This window comes from Entelurus aequoreus, linkage group LG27 (assembly GCF_033978785.1).
Source record: "Entelurus aequoreus isolate RoL-2023_Sb linkage group LG27, RoL_Eaeq_v1.1, whole genome shotgun sequence".
Lineage (NCBI taxonomy): Eukaryota > Metazoa > Chordata > Actinopteri > Syngnathiformes > Syngnathidae > Entelurus > Entelurus aequoreus.
The window spans coordinates 16,425,370-16,444,757 of NC_084757.1; the positions used below are offsets into that span (position 1 = coordinate 16,425,370).

General features: G+C 39.1%; 1 protein-coding gene across 1 annotated transcript; it reads left to right on the forward strand.

The window, feature by feature from the left end:
• The first annotated feature begins 11,220 nt into the window (after positions 1 to 11,220).
• Positions 11,221 to 15,448, forward strand: zar1 (zygote arrest 1). Its single transcript, XM_062039481.1, has 4 exons — positions 11,221 to 11,928; positions 14,901 to 14,993; positions 15,057 to 15,131; positions 15,210 to 15,448. Exons 1-4 carry the CDS (start codon positions 11,305 to 11,307, stop codon positions 15,351 to 15,353), a joined length of 936 nt encoding a protein of 311 aa, XP_061895465.1. The 5' UTR covers positions 11,221 to 11,304; the 3' UTR covers positions 15,354 to 15,448.
• Positions 15,449 to 19,388: the final 3,940 nt, after the last annotated feature.

The following is a 19,388-nucleotide window of genomic DNA, read 5'->3' on the forward strand; positions in this document are numbered from 1 at the left end:
CACACAGCGGGGTGTTAACTTCAAAAACGCATCATAACATTCACTTTTTTTCTTCAACAATCACTGATTACTACTCACTGCAGACTTCATGAGAGCCAATAAACATAATGAAATATCACCTACTGTACAATGTCTGCTGTCATCAGGATGCCGACTGATATGATGTTCATATATTACCAATTAGATGAAGAATGACCCATAATGCTCGTAAAGAAAAGGGGGGTGAAACCAAGCATCTTTTCGTGTCATTCTCGCTATTCCGTGTCTAAATAATAATAATAATAATAATACTACCTGGGATTTATATAGTGCTTTTCTAAGTACCCAAAGTCGCTTTACATGTAGAACCCATCATTCATTCACACCTGGTGGTGGTAAGTTACATTTGTAGCCACAGCTGCCCTGGGGTAGACTGACGGAAGCGTGGCTGCAATTTGCGCCAACGGCCCCTCCGACCACCACCTATCATTCATCATTCAATTCACCGGTGTGAGTGGCACCGGGGGCAAAGGGTGAAGTGTCCCGCCCAAGGACACAACGGAAGCGATTTTTGGATGGTAAGAGGCGGGGAGCGAACCTGCAACCCTCAGGTTTCTGGCACGGTTGCTCTACCCACTACGCCATGCCGCACCACAAATTGGCTGTCAAAATGTACCAACATGTCAGATTACGTCCTCATCCTTCTAGGCATTATTTATGATCTAGAATAAACTTTCACGAGCACCAAGACGAGAAAGTAGCTCACCAGCCGGTGATGTCAACTTAGGCACACAAGCCAGTGATTACGGCACTGTTATAAATAGTTTGCCTGCGTTAGAGCTTATAATAATAATAATAATATCACTAATACTTGGTTATAATTCAAGTCACGAAATGTAAATTAAGTATTGTTGGCGCTTTTTGGATGTTTGTTTATTGGGTTTTATGGGCAGAATAGAGGACCTTCCATTGGCTCCTTTGTAAGGGGACTTTTATTTCCGAGTTAGAATGCATAAAAAAATACTCCTGTTATCTCGTCTTTCATAATGATTGTGAACGATAGGCAAAATTACAAAAAAAGTGCAGTTTCCCTTTAACAGCAAAATGGCTCGTGTAAAAAAAGCCTGAATACGCAGATGTTCAAGTGTAAAAAGAAGTTAAACACTATCAATACTTAAAACTTATAAAACATGCGAGTAATACATTTGGTGATGAATGACAAAGACGGTATTATTTTCTTTAACAAATAAGTTGCTGGTGCTAACACTGCTAATAGAGCGTTATGCTAACTTGTGCTATGTGTTTCCCCTGATCAGAGGTTCACCCCAAACTATTTCAAACTTAAATGTTTGTTATTAAACAATAAGTATAAGTTGAATGTCAGTCAATTGCGTTGTGTGAGAGTTCTTGTGCTGTTGTGAAACAAATTGTGCCTAACAATTTTCTCTGAGACAATCTTCTTAATAAATTAAAACATTTTCCCCAGACTTTAGATAAAACTGTAACCAAGTTTTGCGCAAATAAATAACATGGATTTAAGTAAAACCTTTAAAAACATTCCTGGATGACATTCTGACAATAACATTGTATTTGTGTACAAATTGCTGCAACAAATTTTAATTATGCAAGCGAGAAATCATGATTAATCCAAATTCCAAAATGTGATTAAAATTAAAAAAATGTGACAGCCCTAGTTTTACCTAATTTTTTATGGCCTTTTTGTAGCTACACCGCAACCACGTACTTTCCCCATTGTGGGATAAATAAAGTCCATCCTATGCTATCCTTATTGATGAACTAAACACAATGCAGTAGGTATTAGGGTTGTACGGTATATACCTGGCTGTACTACAGTACCGCAGTACTAATGAATTAAAAAAGGCACAATACTGCCTTTGAAAAATACCGGTACTTTTTTTCATGCTATGATGGTGCGCTGTGCATGGAAACATTGTCGGTAATATGAGCTGATGTGCATGTCAACACAGCACACAGCGTGGAGATAGAAGTGGGAAAATAGATGTATTTTGGCTTCAAAACTAACTATAAAGGTGAAGCTATAACTATAGCTATAATCACCGAAGACCAGAGTTTTAGCCACTTCTAAATCACTAATCCTCATCTAAGTGGCGACAAATTTATTCATTTATTATCGTTTGATGAATTGACGTATTGACTTTGCATTACATCACGTTTAATGCTTTTCAATGCCACTTAAAGGCCTTAATTTTCACTAAATCCATTTGATGACTTTGAATGTTTTTTAATGCCTCGGGCAAACCCTGAGTAAATGAACAGGCCAATTAACAATCCATTGTTCATATGTTGTTAATAATCAGTGTTTTATTGTTCATAGTTAATATTGTAAATCCCATTTTCTTTATTTTAATGTACATTTTGGGTGTCTAAGTAAAAAAAACTGTAATATTCCATTCCGTTTTTTGAGATGGTCTGTCATAACGTTTTCAGAACTCTATCGGACATTGTGACTTTTGGTATTAGTGTTCCTGAAAAAAAGGGACCTGAACACACACCGTACAGCAGGTTTTTACAGCTAAATAAATGTGTACCGTATTTTCCAGACTATAAGGTGCACTTAAAATCATTTTTTCCCCCTCAAAACCCGACAGTGCGCCTTATAAACCGGTGCGCCTAATGTAACGAATACGTTTGGTTGAGCTTATTCACCTCGAAGCTATTTTATTTGGTACATTGTGTAATGATAAGTGTGACCAGTAGATAATAATAACTGGGATTTATATAGCGCTTTTCTAAGTACCCAAAGTCGCTTTACATGTTAAAAACCCATCATTCATTCACACCTAGTGGTGGTAAGTTACTTTCGTAGCCACAGCTGCCCTGGGGTAGACTGACGGAATGGCAGTCAAACATAAGAGATAAGTGTAGACAGCACTATGATTGCAATATGTCTCAAGTAAACAACACTAACATTTTAAATGTTCAATTGAAAATATAGAACATTACACACGGCGCTCAAAAATATATCAAAATGTTTTACTACGACTTTGGTAAGCTATGAAGCCGCAGCGGCGCATTAAACATACGAGTATTATTATGGTGTATAAGGTAAGACATTATCTGGCGTTTTGTTTTGCAATATTATGCAAAAGCAACTTTTCTTACCTTCTGGTACCTGCTGATCTGCATTTGGGATCTGTTGAAGTCCTGAAAAATTGCGCACGTCCATGAGTCGATAGGCTTCTTCTTTTTCTCTATCTTCTTGTTATGTGACATTCATCCTCCGCTGTTTGCCATTTCTACTATAAAGTAGTGTAAAGTTCTTACTTATATCTGTCAGTAAACTCGCCATGAAAGCACTAAAACATACCGGTGTAGTGAGTTTACATTATTCACCCAAGGAACTTTAGTTATTAGAGTTCCGGTCGGACGTTTTTTCAAAGGACACATTTCCGGCCTTGTTGTTGTTTACGGATGAGGAGATGCTGCTCCGTTATTGATTGAAGTAAAGTCTGAATGTCATTAAAACAGTTGGCTGCATCTTTTGACACTTCTTCCACTCCCGTCCTTGCACGCTACACCGCTACAACAAAGATGACGGGGAGAAGACGTTGTCAAAGGTGAGCCCCGTAAATAAGACCGCTCACAAAACGGCGCATCCTGAAGAGACTGTCAGAAAGCGGCTTAAAGATGATCTGTAAAACATAATCTATGCAACATTTTGACCAAAGAACCACCATTAAATGTTATGTAGACCACAAGGAAGTCTTTCACATTTAGAAAAAAATCATAATATGACTCCTTTAATGCGCCCTATAATCCAGTGCGCCTAGTATATGAAAAAAGATCAAAAATAGACCATTCATCTGCAATGCACCTTGTAATCTGGTGCGCCCTATGGGCCGGAAAATACGGTATATATCAATCAATCAATCAATCAATCAATCAATGTTTATTTATATAGCCCTAAATCACTAGTGTCTCAAAGGGCTGTACAAGCCACAACGACATCCTCGGTACAGAGCCCACATACGGGCAAGGAAAACTCACCCCAGTGGGACGTCAATGTGAATGATTATGAGAAACCTTGGAGAGGACCGCATATGTGGGTAACCCCCCCCCCCCCCCCCCCCCTCTAGGGGTGACCGAAAGCAATGGATGTCGAGTGGGTCTGACATAATATTGTGAAAGTCCAACACATCAGCGAAAGTCCAGTCCATAGTGGGGCCAGCAGGAACCATCCCGAGTGGAGACTATACACACATACACATTGGCCCCCCAGACACAGTTTTTCTCTGAATGTGGCCTCCGAGTGAAAATATTTGCGCAGCTCTGTGTTAAACTGCAAGTAGGTTAAATATAATTATTGAATATGATTAAAATCAAGAGTAAGATTTCTAATTGAGTGTTAATTAATATTTAACATTAATATTTTAGTGGGCCCTGGGCTCCTCTGTAGTGGAAAAGTTGGGCCCCGAAGTAGGGCTGGGCAATATATCGAGTTTGTAAGATATATCGATATATTTTTAAACAAGATAGGGATTAAGAAAATATCATATCATCGATATATTTTATTTCACGTTAAAATTACCAAACGCCGCCTATTTGTTGTGTTCCTTATTCTCCCCCTCCATGGGCTACTAAACCCCTCCCCTTCCTCCTTCCAAGACCTGCTTGCACTATAAGAACATCCATGATGGGTTGGTTGTTTACTATGATGAGTCACGATTGGTTAGGGCCAGGTCAATCAGAGGCAAGATAGGGCAGGTCGTCGAACCAGGAAGGGAAATCACAAAGTGCCTGCCTGCAAATGTATTTTTTTTTATCTGAGTTTGATACATTTTGTATTATTTGCACAGCTATGTTATTTATTTTACGTAGAAAGAATATATTCCTATTTTATTTATGTTATATATTTCTGTACTACTTAAACTGTTTCTTTTCTGTGCTGTTAATACCCATCTTGACTAACTGGGAAAATTAAAGTGCCACTGACTGTTTACAGCAGGGGTGTCAAACCAATTTTAGATCGGGGACCACATGGAGAAAAATCTACTCCCAAGTGGGCCAAACTGGTAAAATCACGGCACAATAACTTAAAAATAAAGACAAGTTCAGATTGTTTTCTTTGTTTGAAAATAGAACAAGCACATTCTGAAAATGTACAAATCAATGTTGTTGTTTTTTTTTTTACATTGACATGTCGCGGTTAATAGTATTCTTTCTTTCTTTGTCGTGATTTCTACTTTCTGAATAAATTATCCGATAATGTTCACTCATTGGTGTTAATTTTTCAATCTATCAAGATAAAAAAATAATATCAAAATCAAATTACAGGATGGTATTTATGTAGTTTGCTCATTTTCCTCGACTGGTGCACAAACATCATATGTTTTTTTTTTACATATGTAGTAGTGTTGTCCCGATACCAAAATATTGGTATCGGTACTTTGATACTTTTCAAAATAAAGGGGACCACAAAATTTGCATTATTGGCTTTATTTGAACAAAAAATCTTAGGGTACATTAAACATATGTTTCTACTTGCAAATTTATCCTCAAATAAAATAGTGAACATATAAGACAACTTGTATTTTATTAGTAAGTAAACAAACAAAGGCTCCTAGTTAGTTTGCTGACATATGCAGTAACATATTGTGTCATTTTCCATTCTATTATTTTGTCAACATTATTAAGGACAAGTGGTAGAAAATGAATTTTTCAGAGGCGGTAAAGTACCGAATATGATTAATTAGTTTTGCGGTACTATAATAATACCGGTACAACATACAACCCTAATCTGTAGCATAATCTACAAAAATACAAAGAATTGCCATTGCGGCATCTAGTGGACACTTTTAGAACAACAGTTTCTTTAATTCTAAAATTTTGGGTCATTTTTATACTTAGCAAACTCGTTCCGCGGGCCGGATAAAACCTGTACCAGGCCCCTGGGCCGTACGTTGGACACCACTGGTTTACAGTACAGTTGTCATTCACTTCAATTTCACTGAATATTGCTAAAAAATTATTATCTTTAAATGTATACTTTCACCGAAAAATATATCGAGATATCTATCGAATATCGAGTTTAAGTAAAACTATACTGAGATATACTTTTATAGCAACAGATGATATCTGTCTATTGTATGACCGCTTCTATGTTAACTACCTCTCTTTGTTTATAATGTATATTTTCTGCTGGATCTACTCTCGAGTTTATGCTGCAGCTGTTACATATACTGTAATATTGTACATGGTAATTGTTATATATTGTAAATATTATATAAAAATATAATATATCAGCTCAGTTGCCTTGCGGTTAGAGTGTCCGCCTTGAGATCGATCGGTAGGTCGTGAGTTCAAACCCCGGCCGAGTCATACCAAAGACTATAAAAATGGGGCCTGTTACCTACCTGCTTGGCACTCAGCATCAAGGGTTGGAATTGGGGGATAAATCACCAAAATGTTTCCCGAGCGTGGCCCCCGCTGCTGCTCACTGCTCCCCTGACCTCCCAGGGTGAACGTGGAGATGGGTCAAACGCAGAGAGTAATTTCACCACACCTAGTGTGTGCGTGTGTGACTATCAGTGGTACTTTAACTTATCAGTATATGTCATATACTGTATATACTAGGGCTGCGAATCTTTGGGTGTCCCACAATTCGATTCAATATCGATTCTTGGGGTCATGATTCGATTATAAATCGATTTTTTCCGATTCAACGCGATTCTCCATTCAAAAACGATATTTTTCCGATTCAAAACAATTCTCTATTCATTCAATACATAAGATTTCAGCAGGATCTACCGCAGTCTGCTGACATGCAAGCAGAGTAGTAGATTTTTGTAAAAAGCTTTTATAAATTGTAAAGGACAATGTTTTATCAACTGATTGCAATAATGTAAATTTGTTTTAACTATTAAATGAACCAAAAATATGACTTATTTTATCTTTGTGAAAATATTGGACACAGTGTGTTGTCAAGCTTATGAGATGCGATGCAAGTGTAAGCCACCGTGACACTATTGTTCATTTTTATTTTATTTTTTTAAATGTCTAATGATAATGTCAATGAGGGATTTTTAATCACTGCTATGTTGAAATTGTAACTAATATTGATACTGTTGTTGATAATATTCATTTTTGTTTCACTACTTTTGGTTTGTTCTGTGTCGTGTTTGTGTCTCCTCTCAATTGCTCTGTTTATTACAGTTCTGAGTGTTGCTGGGTCGGGTTTGTTTTTGGAATTGGATTGCATTGTTATGGTATTGCTTTGTATTATTTTGTTGGATTGATTAATAAAAAAAATATTAAAAAAATACAAATACAAATAAAAATCGATTTTTGAAAAAATGAGAATCGATACTGAATCGTACAGCGTGAAGATAGCGATTTGAATTTGAATCGATTTTTTCCCACACCCCTAGTACATACAATATGTAAATATTACATATATGTTAGTTATATTTTTCTTTCTTCTTTCCAACTCCTCCCGGGGGATCCCGAGGCATTCCCAGGCCAGCCGGGAGACATAGTCTTCCCAGCGTGTCCGGGGTCTTCCCCGTGGCCTCCTACCGGTCGGACGTGCCCGAAACACCTCCCTGGGGAGGCGTTCGGGTGGCATCCTGACCAGATGCCCGAATCACCTCATCTGGCTCCTCTCGGGAACGCCTCGGGATCCCCCGGGAGGAGCTGGACGAAATGGCTGGGGAGAGGGAAGTCTGGGCTTCCCTGCTTAGGCTGCTGCCCCCGCGACCCGACCTCGAATAAGCGAAAGAAGATGGATGGATGTTATATTTTATATTGCTACTACGGTACATTTTTATTCTACTTTATACCTGCATTATCCTTTCTATCATTTGTAACTGAGCTACTGTGTGGAACAATTCCCCTTGTGGATCAATAAAGTTTGTCTAAGTCGTTTTAGTCCATATGGCCCAGCCCTACCCCAAAGTCAAAAAGGTTAAGAACCCCCAAAGCACCTTATATTATCCTTATTGGAAGTATCAACTTCATACTATAAACATGTACTCCCATTGGCGTTGTTAGGCCTATTGTAGAGGGTCTCAAGCCCCCCTAAAATATTCTTAAGCCCCCCTAAATAATTTGGTGTTATATATATTTTTCTGTTTTTTTTTCTTTACAAATACATGCCGACATATTCATTATAAAGTGGCCCGAATATGAGTTTCAATAAATAATCATATAACCCGTCATTATTAACTCAGTTTCCCCTCACTTCATAGCGTAAGGTAGAGAGCGCTCCTTTAGTGCGTCGGTATCCAATCCATTCCACTTGTTCGTATAGAAAATGCCCACATCACTCAAAATCTTTACGTAACATCACCAGAATGATTGACAATTAGGAGGACCAATAGTCAACATGATCCACAACATCCTCTAGTATACCTTTAAGTCTTTCATATATATGTATATATACACACACACATATATATGTATATGTATGAAAGATATATATATATATAAGAAAAACCCAGACACCATCTTTGTAGTCATTTTTCTCCTGCGTTGACTTCCGTCTTCCTTTACAATGAGTGAAGCTGCTCGAAACCTTGTGTCTGCAATTGTAAATAATTTAGTTTTTAAGTTTTGTGTTTCTTGTAGAATCTATATAAAGTAATATACATTAGCCTATTGTTAAAATAATGAAAAAAACATCATTAAATATATTTGTTTTATTATATTGTTACATTAATAGCTGTTGTATTATTATAGGATGGCTTGTTTAAACATTTCATAGGATTTTCAGAGGGAGGAAAAACCAAGACATTTAATATAAAATGTAAAATGAATAAATACTAGTGATGGGTTGATGAGGCCTCATGAAGCGTTTCGACACATTGCAAAACTGTATTGATACTGTGTCACTAAATACTGACATCTGCTGGACATTAAAAATCCCTACAGGCAACCTATGGACCGACTCAACTGACACTGATTTTATGACCTAGTACAGGGGTCGGCAACCTTTACCACTCAAAGAGCCATTTTGGCAAGTTTCACAAATTAAAGAAAGTAATGGGAGCCACAAAAAAATTTTTAAATTTTAAAATGAAAAACACCGCTATGTTAACTAGGGGTCTCCGACACACGCACCGGCACGCACTTTAATGTGGAAATTTGATGTTAGTGCAGACCGCGAGTTTTGAATAAATGGCGCTTGATAGCGTCATACTTGCCAACCCTCTCATTTTTCCCGGGAGACTCCCGAATATCAGAGCGTGATGACACTGCATTTGGCGCCCTCTACAGTCTGCCATAACAGTGTACCTGCTCGACCACACGTAGAATGCAATTCCAGCTTGCTCACGTAAGTGACAGCAAGGCGTACTAACTCAGCAGCCACACATCTTACACTGACGGTACCAATACCCAGAATCCCATGCAGCCCTAACTCTTCCGCTCAACCAACGCACGGAGAGGGGGGGGGGGGGGTTGATGTGTGGGGGGATTTGGTGGTAGCGGGGGTGTATAATGTAGACCGGAAGAGTTAGGGCTGCATGGGATTCTGGGTAGTGGTTGTGTTGTGTTTATGTTGTGTTAGGGTGGGATGTTCTCCAGAAATGTGTTTTTCATTCTTTTTTGGTGTGGGTTCACAGTGTGGCGCATATTTGTAACGTAACAATGTTAAAGTTGTTTGATACGGCTACCGTCAGTGTAAGCTGTGTGGCTGATGACTAAGGATGCTTTGCTGTCTCCTGTGTGTGCAAGTAATAACAACATGCAACATGTGGCTGGACTGGCACGATGTATGTAAATCCTATAGAGGACAATTACTGCAGTGCAATTAGGGCACGCCCTTTATTTAGTAATTAGAGTGTAAATAGGATTTTTTTTCCCTGGGAGTAATCTATGAGGGACACTGAGATCCATAAATCTCCTGGGATAATCGGGGGGGTCGGCATGTATGTAGCTGAGCCGCATCAGAGTGGTCAAGGAGCCGCATGCGGCTCCGGAGCCGCGGGTTGCCGACCCCTGACCTAGTATATACAATAATATAAACCAAGTCATTGTATTTCATTTAGGATTATTTCATATCTTCATTTAAATAAAAATATATTTTTATCTTTTTTAGATAGTCAATAAATAATGTGAACATGTATCGTGACTAGGATGGTAGAAGGTGGGGATTGAACCTCAGTAACCAGCAACCCTCCGATTGCTGGCACGGCCACTCTACCAACTTCGCCACGCCGTCATTCCTGTACCTTTCTCTAGTAACAGTAGTGATGGGTCGTACAACACAGATGCATCGGCGCATGCGTCGAGCTCATAGAGCGAAACCCTGTGTCGGTGCGCGTACCGCTTTTAGAAAGTCACGTGACCGATCATGAGCTGCTTTGGTCACGTGACCGATATGCGAACTGTATCGCACTGATGCCTCCTCTGTGCCCTGTGAGCAACGTTCCCTCTAAGGTGCGCGCCTGCGCAATTGCGCAGTGCTCAAGCGTCCTCCGCGCACACCGTGCGCCGCACAGCAAATATATGCCGCGCACCAAATCAAACCCATCTGAATTCTAAACAAAATAAACACATTTATTCTGTGTAATTTTGAAATGCAACTTTGAGTGACAGTGACAACAAGCGGCCCTAACGGTGTTCGTCAACAACACGCATTGCGCCGCTTCCTAATAAACAGTTTAGCGCGCAGGCGTCAGTGCGATACAGTTCGCGTATCGGTCACGTGACCGGAACAGCTCATGAGCGGTCACGTGACCAGAACAGCTCATGAGCGGTCACGTGACCAGAACAGCTCATGATCGGTCACATGACCAAAACGGCTCGTGTTCGGTCACGTGACTTTCTAAAAGTGATACGCGCACCGACACAGGGTATCGCTCTATGAGCTCGACCCATGCGCCGATGCATTGGTGTTGCCGGACCCATCACTAATAAATACATAAAAAGAAAAAAAAGATTAAAAGCCATCGTCCCGGGGAGCATTTCATTTCGTCCCGTGCATTTTTTTAATAATAATAATAACAATGAATAATTTCTAAGTCTTTGTTAGCCGTTTGTGAAGTTTTGTGCTCGTGCGCTACGTTCGCTCGCATCCTGTGCAGCTGGGGGCTAAGCCCCCCCTGTCCTTAAAATCTAGTGACGCCCCTGTGTACTCCTAATATTGTACTTTTGAGAGAACATTCTTTAAAACCTGTAGAGAAATGCTTCCTATTGCTGCGATTGAAGAGGTGAGGTTTAAGATCATTTTGGTCACGTGGCAACGCAGCTGTCCTTAATGAGCACTAATGGCGTCCATGAAGACGCGGGACATTTAAATGACTTCACCTGTCCAGCTGCGTCGGTCGAACAAACAAAACAAAAATGGCAACGTACGGTGACGAGCCAGTCGATAGCTATTACTACTCATCTTACAAGCCTTACTACGCGGGCAGGTACCGGCCCAAAGACGCGCCGTGGAAGTACAGAAGTTACCACTATGGCGACGCCTCGGACACCTTCAACAACCAGCAGCGCGCCCATCTCCGCTCCATCTTGTCGCAGATCAACCCCAAGCTCACGCCGCGGCTCCGCAAGGCCAACACCAAGGACGTGGCCGTGCAGGTCAACCCCAAGCGGGACGCCACGGTGCAGTGCTCCCTGGGGCCGCGGACCCTCGTCGCCGTGAAGCGAGACGTCCGGCGCAAGAAGGCCTCCGAAGGCTCGTCGAGCGCCGGCGAGAGCGGCGGCAGCCCCAAGGCGGAGGTGCGATACCCGCGGACCCTGGGCTTGTTCTCCCCGGTGGCCTACCGGAACTTCACCAGCTTCCTGGCGGAGGACAAGGAGTCGCCGCCCGCCGAGGCCTCGCCTAAGCGGGCGGAAGAAGCCGAAGACGAGACGGCGAAGGAGGCCGAGCGGGAGCGCGAGGACGCACAGCCCGCCAGAGAGGGGTCAGAGGTCACAACCGAGGAGGAGGGGTCAAAGAGCAAAGCGCGCGTTCGGTTTCAGGTACGAAGCTCTCGCGCAGTCTATTTTGTTGTTGTTGTACTTGATAATCCCTACAAAACCTCAAATAGTCATTTAAAACCATTTTTAATTCTGTTTTAAACTTTTTTTTTTTTTTTTTACTAATGACAAACCTTATTTGTTCAGATGAGGGTTATCATAAGATAGTAAATGTTAAGTTGTATTTAAAAAAATAAAATAAAACATTTTAGGAACTTAAATGGGGAAACAAATTATTTTTTAAATGACCTTAATTCGCCTACTTTCCCGTTTTTTTGTTTTGTTTTTTTTTACTTCCAAAAGTATGTTTAAAAGTTTTAAACTATACACTTTTTTTTTATTTTACTAATGACAGAAACCTTATTTGTTCAGATATAGTATTATAAGATATAGTAAATGAATTAAAAAAAATTAACATTTTTCAGGAACTTAAATGGGGAAACAATTTTTAAAATGACCTTAATTCGCCTAGTTTTTTTAATTTTATTTTTTTTACTTCCAAAAGTATGTTTAAAAGTTAGTTAAAATTTTTTTTTTTTTTTTACTAATGAGAAACCTTATTTGTTCAAATGAAGGTTATCATACGATATAGATAATGTTTAGTTATATTTTTAAAAAAAAACATTTTAGGAACTTAAATTGGGAAACATTTTTTAAATTAAATTCACAGAGTTTACCGTTTTTTTTTTACTTCCAAAAGTATGATTAAAAGTTAGTTTTAAATTTTTTTACTAATGAGAAACCTTATTTGTTCAAATGAAGGTTATCATACGATATAGATAATGTTTAGTTATATTTAAAAAAAAAAACATTTTAGGAACTTAAATTGGGAAACATTTTTTAAATTAAATTCACAGAGTTTACCGTTTTTTTTTTACTTCCAAAAGTATGTTTAAAAGTTAAAGTTTTAAATTAAAGAATTTTTTTTACTAATGACAGAAACCTTATTTGTTTAGATAAGGGTTATCATAAGATAGTAAATGTTAAGTTGTATTTTTAAAAAAAAAAAAAAAAAAAAAAAAAACATTTTAGGAACTTAAATGGGGAAACCATTTTTAAAATGACCGTAACTCGCCTAGTTTCCCGTTTTTTGTTTTTGTACTTCCAAAGGTATGTTTAAAAGTTAGTTTTAAACGATACATTTTTTTCCCCCACTAATGACGGAAATCTTTGGTTCAGATGAGGGTTATCATAAGTTATAGGAAATGTTTAGTTGTATTTTTTTAAAAAACATTTTAAGAACTTAAATGGGGAAACCATTTTTAATATGAATTCGCCTAGTTTCCCTTTTTTTTTTTTTTTAACTTCCAAAAGTATGTTTAAAAGTTAAAGTACCACTGATAGTCACACACACACACACACACACACACTCACTCGGTGTGGTAAAATTACTCTCTGCATTTGACCCATCCCCTTGTTCCACCCCCTGAGAGGTGAGGGGAGCAGTGAGCAGCAGCAGCGGTGGCCGCGCTCAGGAATAATTTTTGGTTTACTGATTTAAGTAAACAGTAATTATGGTCATATTCCAATGTGAGCATGCTAAAGTTTTATGCTAGCATTTTAGTTTATTTTAATCATTCAAACCTAAAGTTCATAGCATTTGATCTTGCAAATATGCTAACTTTATGCTTGTTTTATGCTTATGTAACCTATTTTTATGGACTTGCCTCTTTGTGATATTAAGTTCCTGTTATACAGTTTATGCCTTGAGCTCTTATTTTGAAGGGCTAAGAGCATATACTGTACAAACGAAATAAAGTGGTCCTCGTGTAAAACACTGAGGCTCCAGTTTTACACGAGGACCACTTTATTTTGTTTGTTTTCAAAACTCCGCTCCACCACAACGTGTCACCACTTCCGCTCTTAGCCCTTCAAAATAAGAGCTCAAGGCATATACTGTATAACAGGAACTTAACATCACAAAGAGGCAAGTCCATAAAAATAGGTTACACTAGCAATTTGGATAATTATGTTTAAACCTTTTTTTAAATCTCAGTTTTGATACTTATGCTGTCTTGTAAGTATGCTAACTGTTATGTTAGCCTGCTAATGTTTTAGGCTTTTTTTTTTTTAGCTAATTTATGTTTAACTTATAAATCATGTTTGATACTTTGCGCTATCTTGTAATTATGCACTTTTGTTATAGCATGTTGATGTTGCCATACTCGCATGTTGAGGTAGTTTTTTAAGCTAATTTTATATTTAACTTAAAAATCATGTCTCGATAATTGGTGTCATCTTGCAAGTATACTGTTAGCATGCTAGTTTTTTAGCTAAATGCCTACTTTTTAAACCTGTGCATCATGGATTGCATTTCTTAGTGCCATCTTAAAAAGTATGTTCCTATGTTAGCATGCTAACATTAGCCTACTAACATTCTAATTTTAGCTAAGACCTACAAATTGTGGTATTCCTTTTAGTGACATCATGCAAGTATGCTAACTGTTAGCATGCTAATGTTTTCTTCTAAATGTGTACCTTTTTTTTAAAACCTGTAGATCATGGATTGCATTACTTGGTGCCATCTTAAAAGTATAATGGTCCTATGTTAGCATGCCAACATTAGCTTACTAACATTTTATTCAACCATTTTAGCTCAGACCTACAAATTGAGGTATTCCTTTCTTGGTGACATCATGCAAGTATGCTAACTGTTTTTGTTAGCATGCTAGTTTTGAATTTGTCTAAGGATCATGTACCATGAATTGATTAACGTGGACCCCGACTTAAACAAGTTGAAAAACTTATTCGGGTGTTACCATTTAGTGGTCAATTGTACGGAATATGTACTGTACTGTGCAATCTACTAATACAAGTTTCAATCAATCACAACACCGATAACAGGCCCATCAACATGTTTCTTGGTAATTTTCTAGTGTACAATACACATCACGTATTTTTAGAAAATAACAAATCTTGACTTTAATTAACTAAATAAGGTCGGCACCAAAAATGACCTGCTTGTTTTCCGTAAGTTTCTGGAGCAGAAGTACGGCTACTATCACTGCAGAGAATGCAACCTGAGGTGGGAGAGTGCCTACGTGTGGTGCGTTCAGGGCACCAACAAGGTGAGTGAATGTCATTCTTAAAGGATGTTACTGCAGGTCTAAAACCTGGACTCTACCTTGCAGGTTTACTTCAAACAATACTGCAGGAAATGCCAAAAGGAGTTCAACCCGTACCGCGTGGAGGACATCACCTGTCATGTGAGCCCACCTTCCTTTTTTTGTGTTCTAGAACGTCCCCGGCCCGTCCTCCCTAATCTGGTCCCGTGTCTAATCTAGACCTGCAACAAAGCCCGCTGCTGCTGCTCGGTGACGCAGCGCCACGTGGACCCGAAGCGGCCGCACAGGCAGGACTTGTGCGGCCGCTGCAAAGGCAAGCGGCTCTCCTGCGACAGCACGTTCAGCTTCAAGTACGTCATCTGAGCCGAACTCGGCAAATATATCGTTTCAGTGCTTTTGTTTCACCTTTTTGTTGTGGACAGTGATGGCGTCTCCAGAAATAAAGAAGCTACCTTGCACTCCTTGCACTTTTTTTCTTTGAACTGGATGGGTTGGAACGGAGTCATGGTTGATGTAGTCCACTGATATAATCCACGTGGCATAAAAATTCAAGACGCTGAAGTGAAATTTGAAATGTCGTCAAATATTGAAAGTGATTCCAATTTGTTGGGGAAAGTGTTATGACCCAGTTTCCCCGTGGATCTTTTAAGAATGATTTATTTTTACACAATGAACCACAGCACTCCTGCCCCAGACCATGATGCTACCCCTATGCCTGGTGGCATAGGGGTAGCTGCTCAGTGGCCTTGTGGTTAGTGAGATCGGTAAGTCATACCAAAGACTATAAAAAAAATAAAATGGGACCCATTACCTCCCTGCTTGGCACTCCGCATCAAGGGTTGGAATTGGGGGTTAAATCACCAAAATGATTCCCGGGCGCAGCCACCGCTGCTGCTCACTGCTCCCCTCACCTCCCAGGGGGTGATCAAGGGTGATGGTTTTAAAAAATGCAGAGGATAATTTCACCACACCTAGTGTGTGTGTGTGTGTGACAATCATTGGTACTTTAACTTGAACTTCTAACTATGCTTGACTGTGTGCAAAACCATTAACTTGCTACTCACAAAAAAATTCCTTTTAGGATTATAAAACTTTTTTTCTTTTTTTTTTTTTATACCGTGGGGAAAAATGTACAGTTTCTCAACATTTGTATTTATTTTAAAAAAAAGTGTCACTAGTTAATTCGACTGATTTTAAAACTATTCCATCATCAGTCCGTTCAGGGCAATTGTGCTATTTTTCCATATCTCCCAAAAATCCCATTTTCTACGAACATTTTCTTAAAGTGTCACATTTCTCAACAGATTTCAACCGTTCTGAAGTCAAAATGTTCGTTGCTAATGCTTGCATGCTAACTTAAAACTAATTTTCCAGCTGTACCCCTCAATCTACCATCAATTGATTTACGTGGGCCCCGATTTAAACAAGTTGAAAAACCTATTCGGGTGTTACCATTTAGTGGTCAATTGTACAATCTACTAAAAAGTTTAAATGAATCCAAAAATCCTATAACTTGGTACGTGACCTATGCTAACATTAGCATGCTAACTTTTTTTTTTTATTAGCTAACTTTGCAGCCGCATACCCTAGAGCAGTGGTTGGCAACCCAAAACGTTGAAAGAGCCATATTGGAACAAAAATACAAAAAACTAATCCATCTGGAGCCGCAAAAAATTTAAAAGCTGTATATAAAAGTCTTATAATGAAGGCAACACATGACGGAAGTGTCTATATTAGCCTACTATCAAAATGACTGTGTGGCAGGCTTAAGCAAATCTTTGTTGACAGAAATGTTGCTAATGTTTGCTGTGGTTCTGGAACAACATGGCACACAACTATCTGAAATGCAGCCAATATTACATACAGATAATGTGTCATGAGACATGCAAAACTAAATTATATACAAAGAGGTAAGTAAAGGATATTAAATTAGCTCAAATATACTTACAAATGAGGCATAATGATGCAATATGTACATAATACATCCATCCATTTTCTACCTACCGCTTGTCCCAGCATGTTAGCATTGATTAGCTTGCAGTCATTCACTGACCAATTATGCCTGATTAGCACGTCAATAACATCAACAAAGCGCACCTTTGTGCATTCACGCACAGTATAAAACTTTTGGTGGACAAAATGAGACAAAGAGTGGAAGATTTTACATGTAAACAAAATGTTGTCACAGCCCACACTGGTGAGTTCAAGAACCGCCAAAATTAGGACAAAACGCTCTCATCAGTGAAGCATACACACAAACATATTAAACAGTTGGGAAGGTCTGAGTCATGTTTGTCCTCAAACATACTAAAACAAATATTTCCCCCCCCATCTTTTTCCATTTTCAATCCTTTTTAAAAAATGCTCCATGGAGCCACGAGAGCCGTGGGTTGCTGACCCCCGCCCTAGAGTCCTATAACTTGCTATGTATTCCATTAATTGGAAGTCTGAGCTGGATGTCACAGCCGAGTTGTGAGCATTCCAGTTACGAGGTTAGAAATCAAGATATTCTTGCCTTATCTAAATATAAACTTATGGAAAAATATGCACTCTTTCTGCAACCTTCAAACACTGATTCAAGATTACTGCTAGTGATGTAAAATGCAAATTACACTCCACACTAAATGTAAACGTCCAACAATATGTAGTGTGTGACCGTAAGAGTCTTGAACGCATCATAATAATCCCCTCAATTCCCCCCAAAAATGGATTAAATCGCTGGAATATAAAGACAACATAGATCCATATGCAAAAGTGCAATATCTATCTGTACAGTAATCTATTTATATCTGCACCTAATTGCTTTTTTATCTTGCACTACCATGAGCTAATGCAACGACATTTTGTTATCTGTTCTGTAAAGATCAAATTCGAATGCCAATAAAAAGGAAATGTAAGTCTAAAGAGTTAACTAATATTACATAGCAGCCATCAAAGTACTTTCCAAGTAGGAAATCAGACCTCAGGGGGCATTCCAGTTGAAATTTCCGACAAGGAACTTGGAAATTTCGACTTCCCAGTACAAATGGAATGCAGCATTGGTACTAGATACACGCTGTTAGAATGCTAACTTGTTTTTCGGCTAATTTTGCAGCCATTCACTTCAGTTATACCTTATTTGAATAGTTTTATCATTTTCAAACTATCCATCCATCCATTTTGTACCGCTTGTCCCTTTTGGGGTTGCTGGAGCCTGTCTCAGCTGCATTCGGGCGGATGGCGGTGTACACCCTGGACAGAATAGACAAAATATGCTATCCATGCTAAAATTAATATGGTGTAAAGTCAATGACGAAAAATAAGTAAATAGCTTTTAAAACTAGGGAAATCTGTAAAAATGGTGCCATGATTGGGTATAAAAGCAGCTTCCATGAAATGCTCAGTCATTCACAAACAAGGATGGGGCGAGGGTCACCACTTTGAACAAATGCGTGAGCAAATCGTCCAACAGTTTAAGAACAACATTTCTCAAAGAGCTATTGCAAGGAATTTAGGGATTTCATCATCTACGGGCTGTGATATCAAACGGTTCAGAGAATCTGGAGAAATCACTGCACGTAAGCGATGACATTACAGCCTTTCAATCCCTCAGGCGGAACTGCATCAAGAAACGACAGTGTGTAAAGGATATCACCACATGGGCTCAGGAATACTTCAGAAAACCACTGTCAGTAACTACAGTTGGTCGCTACATCTGTAAGTGCAAGTTAAAACTGTACTATGCGAAGCAAAAGCCATTTATCAACAACACCCAGAAATGCCCCAGCTTTGCTGGGCCTGAGCTCATCTGAGATGGTCTTGACGAGTCCACATTTCAAATTGTTTTTGGAAACTGTGGACGTCGTGTCCTCCGGATCAAAGAGGAAAAGAACCATCCGAATTGTTATAGGCGCAAAGTGTAAAAGCCAGCATCTGTGATGGTATGGGGGTGTATTAGTGCCCAAGACATGGGTAACTTACACATCTGTGAAGGCGCCATTAATGCTGAAAGGTACATACAGGTTTTGGAGCAACATATGTTGCCATCCAAGCAACGTTACCATGGACGCCCCTGCTTATTTCAGCAAGACAATGCCAAGCCACGTGTTACAACTGCGTGGCTTCATAGTAAAAGAGTGCAGGTACTAGACTGGCCTGCCTGTAGTCCAGACCTGTCTCCCATTGAAAATGTGTGGCGTATTATGAAGCCTAAAATACCACAACGGAGACCCCGGACTGTTGAACAACTTAAGCTGTACATCAAGCAAGAATGGGAAAGAATTCCACCTGAGAATATTCAAAAATTGGTCTCCTCAGTTCCCAAACGTTGTGAGTGTTGTTAAAAGGAAAGGCCATGTAATACAGTGGTAAAAATGCAACATTTTTTGCAATGTGTTGCTGCCATTAAATTCTATGTAA